At 47.0% G+C, this 17,167-nt stretch overlaps 1 protein-coding gene across 1 annotated transcript in view; it reads left to right on the top strand.

The window, feature by feature from the left end:
• The first annotated feature begins 362 nt into the window (after window positions 1-362).
• The window catches only part of TMEM273 (transmembrane protein 273), a 32,282-nt gene continuing 15,477 nt past the window's right edge, over window positions 363-17,167 (top strand). The window contains exon 1 of the mRNA XM_045878286.1: window positions 363-536. Coding sequence (XP_045734242.1) covers window positions 491-536 — 46 coding nt within the window. The 5' untranslated portion in view covers window positions 363-490. The remainder of the gene's footprint in view (window positions 537-17,167) is intronic.

Here is a 17,167-nt window from a genome sequence, read left to right as displayed (position 1 = left end):
AAAAACAGTGACTAGGGTGCACTGTGGGCTGGTGGGGGACTTCCTGTCCCTGACCCAAGGCCATGGGCATTGCTGCAGGACCTGGAAATCCACATTGACCAGCTTTGCCCGCCCCCCCCCCCCCCCCCGCCTCTGAGACTTATCAGCCTGGGTCTTTGAGCAAGAATCTGCACCCAGGGGCACTTCTGTTCCCGTGCTGTGTGTGTGTGGTGGGGGGGGGGGGGGCGGGTTATAGGAGATAGGTGGGGTGATAACCAGTACCCACAAAGCCTCGAGGGCTAGCTCCCTTCCACCGATGGCAGGGCCAGGACAACAGGGGCTTCCCTCAGCCCTGCCCTTTGACAGAGCCGAGAGGAACTGAGCAACCTCCTAGCCGTGGAGGCAGCTTCCTCCTTGTCTGTCACGTGGAGCTTGGCTCCCGTTCCTCACAGCCTTGGGTCACACAGCCCGCAGTGCCTGTTCGGAGAGGAGCCAGGAGCACAGAGCCAACATGGGCTCGGGGGCCAGCATGCTGAGAGCCTTCCTCCTCCTCCTGGGTAAGTGAGGAATGCAGAAATGGGGTGGACGGGACTCTGCTGTGGAGGGCTGCCTCAGTGAGTGGGAAGCCAGGGGAGCAGTAGCCCCCTGGGGCTCAGTCCCTTAAGCACAGATGTGTCCCTTTGGATAGATGGCTTTTTCACATTTTGAGACAGGAGACAGTGAGCAATGATTTTGTCTGTTTCATTCCAGCTGCAACTTACAAACGCTTCTGGGCCGGAGGAGAACAGGAAAGGGTCATGTGGTAGAGAGAGTTGTGGGCTCAGGACCTAGACAAATCTGGCTTTAAATTGTGGCTCCATTGCTTACAAACTGCAGCAAGCTTCCTAGACCCTCTCTCAGTTTCTGAACCCATAAAAAGGGGGATAATAATGCATCTCTTCTAGGATTGTATGAAAATTAAGTTCAATTTATTTAAGTCAAACCAAAATAATTACATAAAATGGGAAAATGTAGGTATATAGATGCTTCTCTATAGTTAGTGGTGAATCAGTCTTATTATGGAGTGGAGTAGGCTCTCAGTCACCCACAGGTATCCTGGCTTTTTAAAGTCATTTTTAAGTCTGTGCACCAAAGAAGGAAGAAGGGAGAAAGGCAGGGACTAATAGAAAAGTAGTGCCAGATATAGAGGGAGAAATGTAAGACCAGAGAAGCAGAGAGAAAAATCAGGAGAGATAAAGATCGAGGCACAGAATGATGGTTAGAATGATATGTATAGACAGAGATAAACAGAGATGAAAGAGCCATGCACTTTGCAAAATCTGCTTTGACATTAACTGTTATTTCTTAAAAAGGCAACAAATGTTCCTCACCTGCACAAAGATGCTTTTTCTCAGAACTTGCACTGGGTTAAGACTCAAAGGCAGGCAGTCTATCTCCAGATCTAATCTTCTGTCTGAGGAAGCAATAGTCTGTACCCCCGACATGGGCAATGTTATTCCCATGGGCAGGACTCTGTCCGAAGCCTGCATCCAGCCCAGGAGTGAACAAAGACCTTGGCTTTCTGGGAGTTAGCATGTCAGGCAAAGAGCCTCGGCATCTAGCAGTTTACACATGGAAATGGGCATGTATAATGAGTGGCGGTGGATGAGGGGTGGTTAGAACAAGCAAGCAAGAACGAGGTGTGTGCAGGGCAGAAAATGCAAAGCGTGCTCAGTAACGTGGCAGAAGGTGGCAGGCGTCTTAACTTGTTTCTGCTTTTGACCTAGCTAGATATACAGACCAGTCTGTCCTGGGGGGGAAAAAAAGGAAGTTAAATTTAAGAAATCCAATGAGAAAAATGTGCATATGATACGAACAGGCAGCTTGCTGAAGAATTACAAACAAATGATAAGCCTTGAAAATGCTCAAGGTCCCAAATAATAAAAGAAATAGTAACATGTAACCTTTTTGAGTGCATTCATCATGCTGCATACTCCCTTCAGCACTTTACATTAGCTCATTCCATCCCTACAACTTCATAAATAGGTCCCACCATTGTTTGCCTTTTAAGGATGAGGTTTTAATTAGTTGGTCAAGGTATCACAGCCGGTTAGCGTTTTCGGATACTACTGGGTAGAGACAGTAGTGTTTAGGAGTGTGTGCCTTGCTCTAAACAACCCGAATGTAAATCCTCTTTGGCTGTTTACCAGCCCCGGGAGTTTGGGAGATTGTCCATCCTCTCCTTGCTCAGTTTTCTCATCTGTAACTTGGGGATAATGATTGTACCAACCTCACAGGGCTGTTGAGAGAACTCCGTCTGTGACCACATTTAAAGCACGGGGCCAGTATCTGACATGAGGTGAGCACTCACTCTTGGATATTTGGAACACTGATTGACCCAATCTTCTCAGGAGGCAATCTGACAATATGTAGCGAAGTGCCCACTGTTCACAACCTTTTACCCAGAAATTCCACCTTCGGGAACTTATCCTGATGAAATAATAGGGTAACAGCTCCCCAAAATATTTAATAGGATGTTATTCAGCACTGCAGACCCCAGTAGAAACCAGAAAGAAATGATTTTCAGTCAGAATCTGGCTAAATCCAATACGCTTACATGAAAGACATAACTTTCTCGAAGGACAGAGGAGAGGTGACATGGACAGGGGAGAGGTGACAAAGTGATAGTTACAGAGTTATAGGTACGGAATTATATTTTGCATATGTTTGCTTGCCTATCCAAAAATTGACTAGAAGGAAATACAGCACATTGTTAATAGTTTTCTTTTACTTTTTCTAGGAAATAGATAATGAGGCATCTTTTGATTTCTTTGTATTGACATTTTTCATAATGATCATATATATTCTTAATACCAAATAAATAAATTTCTATGCACCAAAAAATAGCATGATAGCCTGTTGAAAGTTGTAAGAAGTAATTGAGCTTTTCTTTTATGAACTGGTGAAAGGAACCTGGGAGATTCTCTAGTGATGCCTACTATTACTGGGCAGGTAACCAGGCCAGTCACCCCGGGGCATAGGAGAGAGCTGTGCATGAGGGCTTTTGGGAACATGGGAGGAACAAGGACATCTCTCCCTACTCCTGTGACATCAAGGCTTGCATGAGCCACTATTTTCCACATACAGAGTAGTTGGAGAGTTTTGGAAAACCCAGTTTTCCAATCTTCTAAAACTATTTTTAAGAGTGAGATCAATATAACAAACATTTGTGGACCCAACACCTTGATTAATGCATTTTAAAATTTGGCTGGTTTTTTAGATACGTGTATTTGAAAGTAGATAGATAAATCAACATATCCATCAAAGAAATAGAATGTCAGAAATGGAGTTAATGCCCTCTGGGCTCCCCTCTTCTGTCTTGTTTTCCTCTCTCCTCCGGAGGAAACAGCACTCCTGCTTTGACTGCGCTTCCTTCCTGTGTTGCTTTCTAGAGGTTCAATATGTGACATGAATGTCCCCACAGCATACTCAACATGCTGCCTTAGGTCCCCATGCTGATCACATAGATCAAATGTATTTGTTTCAACTACCTATATGATTCTTTTGAAACACTACGTCATAATTCAGTTGTACCTTCCAGTATTGATCAAATTTAGGTTGTTTCTTAGTTCTTGTATGGTCGCTGATGCTGCAATGAGCCATCTTCTAGAAGCCCTGTGTGGCTGTTTTCTGGGAGACAATCGAGAAAAGGTGTTGCTGTCACGGGTATGGGCAATTCTCCCCTCATTGGATATTGCCAAATTGCTCTCCAATGGCAAGGCCTGGACCTCTCTGTCCCCCTACAGGTTTAGTGACACCCAATAGTGTGAGACTTCTCATTTTTCTGCCAATCAGAGTTGTAAAATATTATCTCCAAGTTTTTAGGTTGCACGTTTCTGATTACTAGTCAGAATAACCATTTTCCCTGTATTTATCAGACAGCCAGGTTTCTTTTTCTGTACATTTCCTGTGGTTTTCTTTGATTATTGGTCTTTTATGTATTTTTTCTGGGTATTAATTATTTGGCTCTGTCATGTGTTGAGATATCCTGTCTCAGTATATCACTTATCTTTTATCTTTGTGACATTCTTTGCTCTGCAGAAGTCTTTAAAATGAGATACAATCACATTTATTATCCTTTGACTTTTGGTGTGTCTGTTTTTTCTCCCTTGTCTAAGAAACTTTTTTTTTAAATTTAAAGTGGTCGCATTTTCCATGATTGTACCATTAATTTATTTGGAATTTATTTTTGTGTATGGCCTAAGCAAAGGATCTAATTTAGGTTTTTTCTATATGAAACATCACTTGCCTTCATATCATTTATTTCACAATCTTTCCTTTCTCCTCTCTCCTTCCTTTCTCTCCTCTTTTTTAAAGAAAAATTGCAAGAATAATAATACAAAGAACCCCCGTATGATTTGCCGATTTCTTAATCAAATCACATCATTTGCTTTATCTTATGTTATCTCTCTAGAGAGATGTGTTTATACAAAACAAATGAGGATATAAATATATATACTTCTATATATAGAAAGAGAGAGATGTCTTTTTTTCAGAGCCATTTGAGAGTAAGTTGTATATATCATGGGGTTTTTTTTAAACCCCTAAATACATTAGTGTGTATTTCTTAAGAATAGAGACAATCTCTTGCATAACCACAGCACAGTTAGCAACATCAGGAAAGTTAACATTGACGAAATACTTCACATAATCTATCAGAGTCCAATATTTTCACTGGACCCACCAATGCCTTTTGCAACCTTCGCTGTGGTCCAGCAAAGGAGCCAATGGAGGGGCAGATGTTGCATTTGGTAACTTTGTTTCTTTAACCTTCTTTACCTGGAACATCTCCTCAGTCTTTGCCTTTTATGACATTGGTATTTTAGAAGCTTCCATCTCCTTTTCTTTCAAAGAACATTCCTCATTTTGGAGTTGGCCTGATATTCTAGTGATTTCATTTATCCATTCTGTACTAGACAATGCATAACTACTCTTGGGTCCTTCTCAGGGTTTCACATTTGGAAGCAGAAGATACCTATGTGAGAAAGGCTCATGTTCTTTTGACATGATGATAAAAGACTTGAAGCTAGATTTTGGATTACGGTTGTCACAATTCTAAATAAATTATTTGCTGCTTAACTACCAACCGATCAATATTGTTAATTTTTGCTAAAATATTGCTCTAAGAATAGCTATTGAAAATATCTGGTGAAATTTCTAGGCATTTTCTTAGAGGTTTGCACCTTCCTTTTTAAAAGGCTGCCAGATAAAATATTCCTATGGACTCTTAATGCCAACCAAAATGTCAGCCATCTGTCTCCGTTTTAATTCTGTTAGAAAGCACCCACTGAAATCTATGTATTATTATAATCATGATAATAAAAGAAATACAATATCACTTTAATTATGTTTCAGTGCCTAAAACATTCTTCATTGAAAGAGCCAGAGTTATTGAAGAGAGCAGAGGCTTTCTTCCCCCCCTTAATTTATAATGAAAAGATGGCAGAGGCCGGGGTAAAGAGAATTAAATTCGTTTTTATCTTACAAGTCAAAGTCATCACTTTATTCCTTGGCTCTTAGTCCCTGAGATCTTTGTAAAAATCTTTCCTGACAGCTTTTCCCCTGTTTCAGATTCCTGCCAAGACAATGGTTCATAATCATGCAGTGAGTGGATTCCTGGAAGAAAGAATTCTTGACATGTTAGTTTTCTTTTGCTGTGCAACAATTTATCACAAATGTAACAAAATAAAACAATACAGGAGGGTCACTCAGAAAATCAGTGGAACATAAAGGAAAAAGGGAGGACCCCAGGAAGGTGAGGAGAAATGTCCTGATCAAGCCAGCATTCTCTTCACGACTTTGCCCATTTTCTAATTGGTTTGCTTGGTTTTTCCTTTACTATTGGATTTTAAGAGTTCTTAATATCTTCTGAATGTGAGTCCTTTGTCAAATATGTGATCTGAAAATACTTTCTCCCAGTCTCTAGCTGGTCTTTTCATCCTCCTCACAGGGTTTTTCACAGAACAAAAGTACTTAATTTTATTTATTTATTTATTTATTTTAGATTTATTTATTTATTTATTTGACAGAGAGAGATACAGCGAGAGAGAGAGCGCACAAGCAAGGGGAGTGGGAGAGAGAGAAGCAGGCTTCCCACCGAGCAGGGAGCCCGATGTGGGGCTCGATCCCAGGACTCTGGGATCATGACCTGAGCTGAAGGCAGACGCTTAACGACTGAGCCACTCAGGCGCCCCCAAAAGTAGGAGGGATCACTCTACCATCTTGAAACTTACATACCTACAGAAATCAAAACTCTGTGGTATTGGCAGAGGGACAGATCTATAGAAAAGAAAAGATGACCCAGAAATAGTCCATACAAGTATTGATTTATGTATGTAGATCTTCTATTCTGCCATTTTAATGAACTCACTTATTAATTCTAGGAGTTTTTTTTTAGATCCCTTGGGATTTTCTACGTGGACCATGATCTGCAAATGGTTGTATTTTTCCCTTTCTGAATGGTATGCCATTTTAATTTCCTTTTCTTGCCTTATTGGACTGGCAGGAACTTCCAGTACTATGTTGAACAGGTAGGGCGATGGCAAATAGCTTTGCCTTGTCTTTGATCTTAGTGGGAAAACATCTTGTTTCTTACGACCAAGTATGATATTAGTGGTAGGATTTTTTCATAGATTCTTTATTAAGTTGATGATGTTTCCCTCTTTTCCTAGTTTTCTGAGAATTTTTCTCATAAGTGGGTTTAGAATCTTGTCGAAAATGCTTTTCCTGCATCACTCAATATGATATGTGATTTTATTCTTCTGTTTGTTAATGTGGTGGATTGCATGGATGGATTTTTGACTATCAAACCAGCCTTGCATCCTTGAATAGACTCCATTTGGTCATGATGTGTAATTCTTTTATTTTGCTGAATTCTACTTGATAACATTTTGGTAAGGATTTTTGAGTTTGTATTCATGAGGGACACTGGTCTGTAGTTATCTTTTTTTGCACCATTTTTTCTCTGGTTCTAATGTCATGGTAATGTTGGTTTCATAAAATGAATTAGGAAGTGTTCCCTTCTTTTTTATTTTCTGGATGGAGTTGTGCATAATTCATGTTAATTTTTCTTTAAACATATGTTAGAATTCTCCCCTGAAACTGTCTGGGCCTGAGGATTTCTTCCTTGGGGTTTGTAGATTATGAGTTCAATTTCCTTAATAGTTATAGGGCTATTCAAAGAATCTATTTCATATTGGGTGAGTTGTGACAGTTCATACTTTTTGAGGAATTGGCCCATTTTATCTAAGTCATCAGGTTTTTTTTTTTTAAGATTTATTTATTTATGAGAGAGAGAGATTGAGAGTGCACACATGGGGAGGAGGGGCAGATGGGGAGGGAGAGAGAATCTCAAGCAGGCTTCCTACTGAGTGTGGAGCCCATCATGGGGCTCAGTCTCAGGACCCTGAGATCATGACCTGAGAGCTGAAACCAAGGATTAGATGTTTAACAGACTGCATTACTCAGGTGTCCATAAGTCACCAGGTTTTTATGTGTAGAGCTGTTCATAATATTCCCTTATTACCCTTCTGATGTCTATAGGATCTGTAGTGATGTTCCTGTTTCACTTCTGATATGGTGTCATCTCTCTTGTTTCCCTTGTCAGTCTCATTAGAGGTTTGTCAGATTGATTGATCTTTTCAAAGAACTGGATTTTTGTTTCACTCATTTTCCCTATTATTTTTTCTGTTTTCAACCCTGTTGATTTCTGCTCTTGTCTTTATTACTTACTTCTTTCTGTGTGTTCTGGCTTTATTCTGATGTTCTTCTGATTTCTTCAAGTGAGATATTAGATTATTGTTCTAAGACTTTACCTCTTTCCTAATGTAAGCGTTTAGTACTACAAATTGCCCTCTCAGCACCACTTTAGCTGTGCCCCACAAATTCTGATATGTTTGTTTTCATTTTCATTTAGTTAATAAATATTTTGAATTCCCTTGGGACTTCCTCTTTGACCCATGAATTTTGTAGAAGTATCATTAGTTTCCAAGTGTGGAAAATTTCCTGTTATCTTTCTATTGTTGATTTCTAGTTGAGTCCATTGTGATCCCACTTTGTATGAGTGAAATTATTCTAATTTTGTTGATGTCTGATGCAGAATGTAGTCTAGATACCTTGATATATCTTATATAAGAGCTTGAAGAGAATGCATATTCTGCTGGTGTTGGGTCCTGTTGCTTGATAGTATGGTTGAAATTTTTTATATTATTACTGATTTTCTGTCTAGTTGTTTTATCAATTGGTGAGAGAGGGCTATTGAAACCTTTAACTATAGTTGTGCATCAGTCTATTTTTCCTTTCAGTGTTATCGGTTTCTGCTTCACATATTTTACAGCTCTGTTGTTTGATTATAGAGATTTATGATTACTGTGTCTATTTGGTGGATTGACTCTTTTATCATTATGTATTATAATACAATGTCATGTAATATCTCTGGCCCTAATAATTTTCTGTGCTCTAAAATGTATCTGATATAAATATAACCATTCTTCTTTCTTTTTGTTAATGTCTGCATGGATTTCTTTCTTCATTCTTTTACTTTGTACCTATCTATATCATATTTGGGGTGAGTTTCTTGTAGACAGCATATGGTTTGATCATTTTTTAAATAAACTTTGCAAACCTGTTTTTTAATTGGTAGATATAAGCAATTTACATTTAATGTAGTTCTTGATATATTGGAGCTTTCAGTCTGCCACTTTATATTTTGGTTTCTCCTTGTTCTCTATTTTTCATTTCTCTTTTTCCTACCTTCCTGTGTGTTACTGGAACTTTTCTTAGAATTCCATTTGATTTGTCTCTAGTGTTTTTGAACATATTTCTTTTCATACCCTTTTCAGTGGTTGCTGTAGGTATTACATTATATATATATATATACATAACATATCACCATCTACTGTTGTCAACACTTTAACAGTTCTAGTGAAAAGTGGAAATTGTGTCTCTATGTCCTTTTCCTCTCTTAAATATTTCCTCTACATATACTGAGACCTATTTTAGACATGTTATTTTTTAGCCTAAACTGTCAAACAGAATTTAGAAATCTTAGAGGAGAATGAAAGTCTGTTTTGTTGACTCATATGTTTATGAGCTGTGACAGCCACACTTCGACCTCAGGCCACATGCTGCATCCAGTGGGGCTTCCAAGGTCCTCAGCCCATTTGCCTTCCTCTCTCCATCTTTTAGGATCTTCTTATGTTTGTTTTTGTATAATATCTAGGTTTTATGCTATATTTATTGAGAAGAATAGGGAAAAGTAAGCCTGGTCTCTCTCTCCAGAAATGGAGTTCTGAAATGAGTTTTTAAGAGCCTGGTGGATGGGTGATTGGGAGGAAGCTCTTTGGGGAGAGGGGCCTGGGCTCCTCTCAGACACGCAGCACTGATCCTGGGGGATCCTGAGGGAAGAAAATGCCCTCAGGTAAGGGCAGCGCCGTGACCTCAGCAAAGTGCCTGCTGGAAATTCCCGGTGGTCCTTGAACCCTGGACGGGAGCTGGTGTGGCCATTACAGAGATCAGCAGACTTTTTCACTCACTTCCAAATTAAACCACTTGTGCTTCCTCTTGAAAGTCACTGTAAGCATCTCTGTCACATCCAGACCCTCATTTATTCTCCAGAATTGCCTGAACTGCTCCTTTTATTAAATTTGATTCCATTAAATAACGGGCTAATGGTTCTCAGTAAGATGAACTGGCTTGCTCTCTCCTGCTCGTCTGAACAAAACAGATGAGCAGCTGGGGAATTTCTGCTTGGAACCTGGCTGCAGCCCCTCAGAAACTTATGCAAACCTTTGGGCCATGTTGTCAAGGAGCTGCTGTCCAGGGGATGAGGTGAAGGGCCTGGAGCTGGGCACAAGGACGTCGGAGTTTTCACTTACAGTAAGCAAATAATGATTTTTATCAGGCTCTGCTGTGACACAGAGTTAAGCCCCGATTGAAGGAGTTGAAAATCTACCGGAAGAACAGTTGCAATGTGGTATCTTAGATGATATGTAGGAAACATGGAGGGAGACAGAGTAAAAGCCCCTGATCCGAACTAGGGTGTCCGGGAGGGCTTCCTGGAGGAGGAGTCCTATTGAAACTGTGGTCAACTTGGAGTCATTGTCCAGCCTATGTGCCAGTGTGAGGCCCTTTCCTGGAACCAGGCTGACCCAGGTTCCAACCCCAGGACCCTCCTATTCAGGAGTGTGAACGTATGTGTGCCCCCATATCATACATACGTTCAAATGCAAGGAGTTTTTTTCTTTCTGGTCTTGTCATAAAGTGTTTTCAAAGTTCAGGAACTGGGTCAGCATGCACCCATAAGGGAGGGGGGCTTGTTTGTGCACTGGGCCACCAATAGTGAGGGTGGTGTGTCCAGGGAGGAAACCCAGCCTTGTGGGGGCCTGGGAATTAGACAGCAATAGGGGGACTGCTTTTATTTCAGTGACCAACAGGCATTCCTTGGCAGATAACCAGAAAATCTCACTTCTTTCCTCCACTTGGCAAGCTAGTTTGGGAGGCACGCCTCAGCGCTGGCCAGAAGTCCAGGGGGGGAAGGCGAGGTGTTGGGTAGAAGGCCGGGTGGGAAGGCTGACGGGGCCAGGCCCTGCCCTGATTCCCGCAGCATCCTGGCATTCCAGGAGACCCCAGCCAGGCTCCAATTCCTCCTGCTCTGCCCAGAAGACCAGCCAACCAGCCTTCAGGCCCTCGGCAGGGCTGAGCTTCCCCCTCAGAAAGATGACCCCTGGAGAGTGGACTGCAGGGCCCTGAGGGGCAAGCGGGCTGGGTCATGAGTGGATAGATCTCTAACTTTTAAATATTTAGACTGTGGCACGCCCTGAACTCTGCGAATGTTAGGAGCTGCCTTGAAAAAGAAGTGTCCAGCGCAGACCCTGGCACACAGTAGGGCTCAGACAACCTTGGTCCTGGTAGATGGAGGCAGGTGGTGGGGTGTTGCCAAGGCCCCGGGGCTCTCATGTTGGCTGGGTGTTGTCGTTTCCGCCGCAGTGTCATGGGCCTTTCGCCCGTGGGCCAGGCCAGCAGTCATCCCGCAGCCCCGCCCCCGGGGCTCATGCTTCCCTCAGCCGGTCCCCGAGGACTGCAGAGCGGAGCTTCTCAGAGGCTGAAGAGCACAGTATGAATATTGCATGAATAATAAGCACGCCACCACTTAGCGGTTACGCAGCGCTTTCCCCCTTCCACAACACTTTACCATCATTAATTAGTTATTCTGCGCTGCTTCCAGCTGCCCCAGCTCTCTCTGCAAAGGCACTCTTGCAAACGGGCCTTCCCTGGTCCGAAGCCCTGAGGTTGAGTGGGTGGGCTGCCCCCCACCTGGCCTCACAAGCCTTCTGGAGGCCTCTGCCCGGCTCTGCGACTTCCGGTAATGTTGACGGGGAGGGCAATCTTTCTGACCTGAGTTCCTGCCCAGAGCCGCTTCCTGGCGTGCAATGCTCCCCGCATCTCCCGTGGCCTCTGGAAAGCTGAGGACACCATCTCAAGTGGGTGGCTGAGGACCTGTGGAGGAGAGTTCCCTCCTGCACCTCGGTCCGTGCCCGCACACCCTCAGGGGATCCTCACAGCACCCTGTGTGTGGTGAGGAGGCTTCCTGGTCAGTCGCGTTGCAGAGTGGCTACCGAGCTGCGAGTCATGTCCTGTCTGGCCCCAGGCCACTGGATGAGCAGTGGCAGAATGGAGATTCAGATGCTCTGGTTCCAAGTGTCATTCCTTTCTACCCACCATGGAGTCAGTCATATGAAGCATTCATGCCCCCCTGGAGACAGTCAAAGATGGACCAACCCCCTTAACCGGGTTAAGCTGGGTGGCCCCATGGTGGGTCCTCTGGTCTTGCCCTCCTTGGACACCACCATGCACCCCACCAGGGCAGCCTTAAGCTCCCCTTGGCTTCCAGCACCTCCGGCTCCCTAAGGTTTCAGCAGCTCCCCTGCTAGGTGTGACAGCATTTGATGTCACTGCCTGCTGGCCAGCGTGGGCCTGGGACGCCTTGGGGGGCCCTGCCCCTTTGGGACTGCTCCCCATCCCTGGAGTGCCCTTGGTTCTACCTTGGGCCGAAGCCGGCTCCCTGCCTTCAGCCCCTCCATTAGCCTGGAAAGGTATTGATCAGTTTGGCTTCTGTAGCTGAGTGTTTTAATCCCCGTGTGTGAATCTTTAAGAATTAATTAGCAAAGACTGCGCAGGAAAAACAAAGTGGGCACAAGTTTTGGTACTGTCTGGTCACCCACCAGGATTATTTTCCTCTTAATTATGATGTTATTTCTGGAAGCTGGAGGCATTCTCCCCTGCGTTTGGGAGCCTCGGGTCGGCCTCTCTTTCCTCCTGGTGGCCTCCGGACTCTGGTTCCTGCTCAGGGCAGCTGTGTCCTGGCTAGCGGTCCCGTCCTCATCTTCTGGAAAGCCCCGAGAGCCTCAGTTTACCGGTGCCCCCTCACTGCTCTGACTCGCTGAGCTGCCTTTTTTACTCCCAAGCCCTTGTTCCCCCTCCGGCCTCTTAGCCTTTGCTGGTGCCTTTTCCTCTGCCTGGACACCTGCCCTGCCTGGCCCCATTACCCGCCTCCCCATCTTCACTAGGTCCTACTTGTCTTTTTGTTTTTAATTTAAATAATGCTTACTCCAGGGGCCCTTCTCTGACTCCCCCAGGCTGGGGGAGGCCCCCCTCTGTCCTCCCAGATGGCTGACGGCTGCGTACTTCCATGTGTGACAGGGACCCTGTGCAAGGAATTCCCTCTCAGTGGGCAGGTTCAGGCGGGCATCAGGGCGCACAGCTGGCCGGGCTGGGGGTGCTGAGCTGCGTTTGCGGAGCTGGTGGTCTGACTCCTCGTGTCCTCTGGCCGTGGACCAAGGCCCCTCGGAGCCGTCTTTGCTCTGCTGTCTTTTGTCCTCAGTTTTCCTTTCACTTTCTATCTCTGGACGGTGCATGGCTCCGGCAGGTGCGGGCTCTGCTCCAGGTCTAGGAGCTCTGCCGGGAAGCGGGGAACACCCCGGCCCCGGGAGAGGAGCAGCAAGGTCTGTTCACTCCGAGCTGGCCGCTGCAGTTCGGCCAGCGAGACCGGAAGATGAGATGGAGCAAGAGCAGTTTCGGGAGCTTCCCGGGCTTGGGGACGGGGAGCCTGAGGTTTCTGCAAGTCACAGCTGTGTCAGACCCCAGTGCACCCCCAGCAGCGGCTGGGAGCCGGAGCGCTCCGTCACCCAGGCCAGCCCAGGAGAGGACTGAGGCAGGATGCTCGCTGTGCTGTACTTGATCCGGGACCTCAGGCCACAGAGACAGAGGCATCCACGGCAATGGCAGCCACGTGTGTGCCACATGTGTTCCGTGGGCGTGCCACGAGAGTTTCCCATCTCAGAGTTACAGCAGCAATGGTCCCTCGCTTCTCCTTGGCTGAACTTCACCTCCCTCCCGAGCCTGCAGTATCACTCACTACTGGATACTCAGTCTTACCACTTGAAGTCACTTCTGGTCTCATGTTCAGTGGTTTGGGGGTCACTTCCCAGTTAGTTCAAGGTTCTCCCCTTCCAGCTTCTCTCTGCATCTCACAGGAAGAGAAACTGAGTTCCAAGGAATTTCACCTCTCATCCTGGTCCTGGAGAGAAGCTGCTTATCCTGAAGCATGTCCTTTGCGCTGTAGAACGGCCTGCTGGACGGCGTACACGAAGTGGGGGCAGAGGAGCGACAAGGTGGCAGGGGTGATCCTGAACAAACCCACAAAAAGGGGACTTCCAGGGGAGGTGGCTTTGTGCTAGGTCTTGAAGGATAAGAAAGTAAGAACTTTCCACGGGAACAAGGAAGGCGTTGCATCAAAGACAGCAGCCTGTGCCAGGGAGAGGGGCAATGGTGGCTTAGCCTGTGGATCCTAGCTGGATTTATCAGAGGCTGTATTGTGAGCAGCTTGTTTCCAGCCAGCATTCTCTGCTTCCCTCCCCGCCTCGCCAACCTGATTTCCAGTGATGCTTTATGAAGGACCTGCCACCCAAGTCATCAGGACTCCTCTGATTGCGGATGACAGTGACTTAGCTCAGATCAGATTAAGCTAAAGAAGGTGTTTCCTTACTAAGGTGACTGGTAAGTCAAGAAGAGGTGTTTCAGGCACAGCTGGATTCAGGCACTCAAAATCTATCTTTAAGACTTGGTCTCGGCTTGACCCTCTTCTGTGCGGGCTTCGGTCCCAGCAGGTTCTCTCCATCCAGTGGGCCTCCCTCAGCCCCACTGTTACCAACTCCAGAAGACACTCCTGTTTCTCCAAATTTCCCTCAAAGTCCCTGAGTTGAGTCTTACTGGCCTGAATTGGGTCCTCTGCCCCACCCCTCAACCAATCACTGCCGACAGGAAGCTGGAATATGTTAATTAATCAGGTATTCATGTCTTCGTCCTGGAGCCAGCCCTGGGGGAATCCTATGGAAGTGGTTCCCCAAAGGAAAGCCAAGGGACTGCTGGCAGCCAAGGGGCCAGGGGAGGCGTGCAGGCCACACAGCGAGCGTCCACCCTACATGTCCCCATTCAGACTTCCTCTACCTGGTGGAGATGGAGGTTTGCAGGAAGGTGCTGGACATTGCCCATGACACTGATTTTTCTGTCTCCCTTGTCACTGCATGAGCTCCTTTACCCGGGCTGGGGGTCTTGGGTTGCTCTTGGATGCCCTATCCGGAGCATACGGCAGGCACTTCCTGACAGCGTTGGGAGAGGACGGATGCCTGTCTAGACACTTAAAGCCCCTTTCTCTGGCTGGGAACATTAGAATCCATGAGATCTAAAGTTAGGAGCCATTCTGCAATATTTAGGTTCCAAGATGAAAAGGACTAGGCATCAGGTGACAAACACTTAGGGCGGCTTCTCCTTATTTTTGGTTCAGACACTTATAGAACGACATCTGAGTGCTTGCACACCCACTACCCCACAATTGGAACCGCATAGCCGGATTCCGCCCAAATAAGGGTGGTGAAGAGTTCCAGCCCCCATTGAGGGTGGGCCCAACAGGTGTCATGGACAGCACAGGAGGTCTGGACGTCAGGGAGGAGCTCTCGGTGGGTTAGAATCCAACTGAGATGGTGCAAGGCCACGCTGCACCCTCAGCTCCGTCTCAGAGAGCAGCCCTATCGCTGCCTTCCCCTGAAGGCTGCCCTCTCGTGTCTCAGGCGAGGGGACCCAGCAAGCCTCAAGGCTTCAGGACCACTTACTCTTGCAGGAGGCTCCTTTCTGTTTGGAAATCACTCGCAGAAGCAGGTGGTGTTCTACATGACTGGGGTGGGAGGGGCTGCAGAGAGGAGGGCTGGAGACTGGCTATTTCGGCAGGGAGGGGTGGAATAGCGTCCTTGGGCAGCAGCATGTTCAAAGGGGGCACGAAGAGGAAGCAGGGACTCTAGACTCAGAGCCATAAGTGCCTTTGTGCACCTGAGGGAAAGGCACCATCCCTCGGCAGGTGTAGCCTCAGGTGTGTGCCTTGGTGGGACCTCCTGGGCACACAGGGAGACTGAGGGTGGAGACCCATCTCAAGGCAGCTCTCCGCACTAGGTAGCAGCCAGGGCTGGGCTCTGAGGTCTCTGCTCCTGTCCCCCGTGCCTGGTTCAGCCTGAGGAGTGCCGACAGCCAAGTCGGAGTTGGCCAGCCCTGCGCCTGCTACTGCCTGATGAACCGGTCCGCACAGTCCCTCCCTGCCCCCCAGGGAGACGAGCCTTGGTACAGCCAGCCCCTGCCCGCCCCCCCTGGACTCTCCCCTGGGTTGCAGAGTCTGTCCTCTGGATGCCAAGCTTCCTCCTCCTGTTTGCAAAGAGAACCCAGAGAATTCCAGCAAAGAACGTGCCCTGCGACTTGCTCCTGGGGCTCTCACAGATCTGAATGCAGGAGCGTGCTCCTGGCTGTGCTGCTGGGCTATCCATCCTCCAGCTAGTTTGCAGAACCAGGGGAAATGAGTCCTGGGGCCTCGAAGGGGGTCTGTGGCCCAGGAGGGACTTCTCCCGTTCAAGACCCTGGCAGGAGGCGGGGGTAGCGTTGGCTGGGCTCGTGTGCTTATGATGGATCCTCACCCGGGGCCTTGTTAGAGCGCAGGGCAGAGACGCGGAGTGCAGGGGGAAGGCTGCAAGGAGGGAGTTCCCTCCCCAAGGAGGGGAAAGGCTGCCGCCGAGTGGCCATCTGGCCGGCTAGCAGAAATTACTGGGACCGATGTGTCCACGGCCCCGTTTTGTCTGCCTGCAGCTGGAAGGGCACTCACTCAGTCCCTGACCCCAGACGTGGTAGGGGAGCCTGAAGCCCTGAGAGCCTGTTTGGGGCCAGGGACTAGGGGCCACCTCAGGGCTTGGGGCCAATACAAAATGGAACGTGGAGAGTGGTGTCTCAGTGCGGGTTGGGGTGAGAAGTGAGGGCTGAGCTGAACCCCAGCCATGGAGTCCCTGACAGGGGGTGCAGAAAGAGCTAAGGTTGAGGACAGTGTCACTGGTGGGCCAGGCAGATGAAGGAGGCTGGGCTGCCTGCTGAGCACTGGGACCCGGTACTGTCAGGGAGGGCAGGACCTGGCAGGTTTTTGACAATGTTCTTTCTCCTCTTTCCTTCTCAGTCCTGCCGCCAGAGGTCTGAGCTCCTATGGCCCAGCCTCCATTCATCCCTGTGTGACCAAGTCTCTTTGTGTTTCTTTCTCTCTGGCTCTCTGACATTTTCCATCTCGCTTTTCCTGACCTGTGTTCTTTCTTCTTTCTCCATTTAAGTTTCATCTCGGGCTCATATAAAGTTTTTACACTGCATGCCTCACAGTGCATCACATGGAGAGTGATGGTCACCAGCAGAAGACACAGGAAAGATGTTTGTGTATGAAGGGGCCAGGGGAGAGACTGTCCATCTGTGTGCCTGGCCCCACTTGCTGATGCTCTGCCCTGCCCTGTCCCCAGCCTGCTGCCCAGTAATGGCAGAGACGGGCCAGACTGGTGTCAGGAAAGGAGCCAGGGTGAGCACAGGGCGTATGCAGCTCTGAATTTTGGGCATCAGTCTGGAAGTCAGCTCCTAGCCCAGCTACTCATAACAGCCCAGACCAACCATGTGCAAAACAGAAGATTTTGTCCCATCCCTGGAGTGGTTTTCAATCTAGCTGGAGCAGCAGGTTTAATGTAAAGAATGTGAAGAAACAATGGAGCTTAGCAGGGGCTTGGGAGAACCCACAAGACCAAGGTCA

This window comes from Mirounga angustirostris, unplaced genomic scaffold (genome assembly GCF_029215605.1).
Source record: "Mirounga angustirostris isolate CCGP_5_RB_7025 unplaced genomic scaffold, mMirAng1.0.hap1 SCAF_6, whole genome shotgun sequence".
Taxonomy (NCBI): Eukaryota; Metazoa; Chordata; class Mammalia; order Carnivora; family Phocidae; genus Mirounga; species Mirounga angustirostris.
This window is presented reverse-complemented; position numbering and strand designations above follow the sequence as displayed.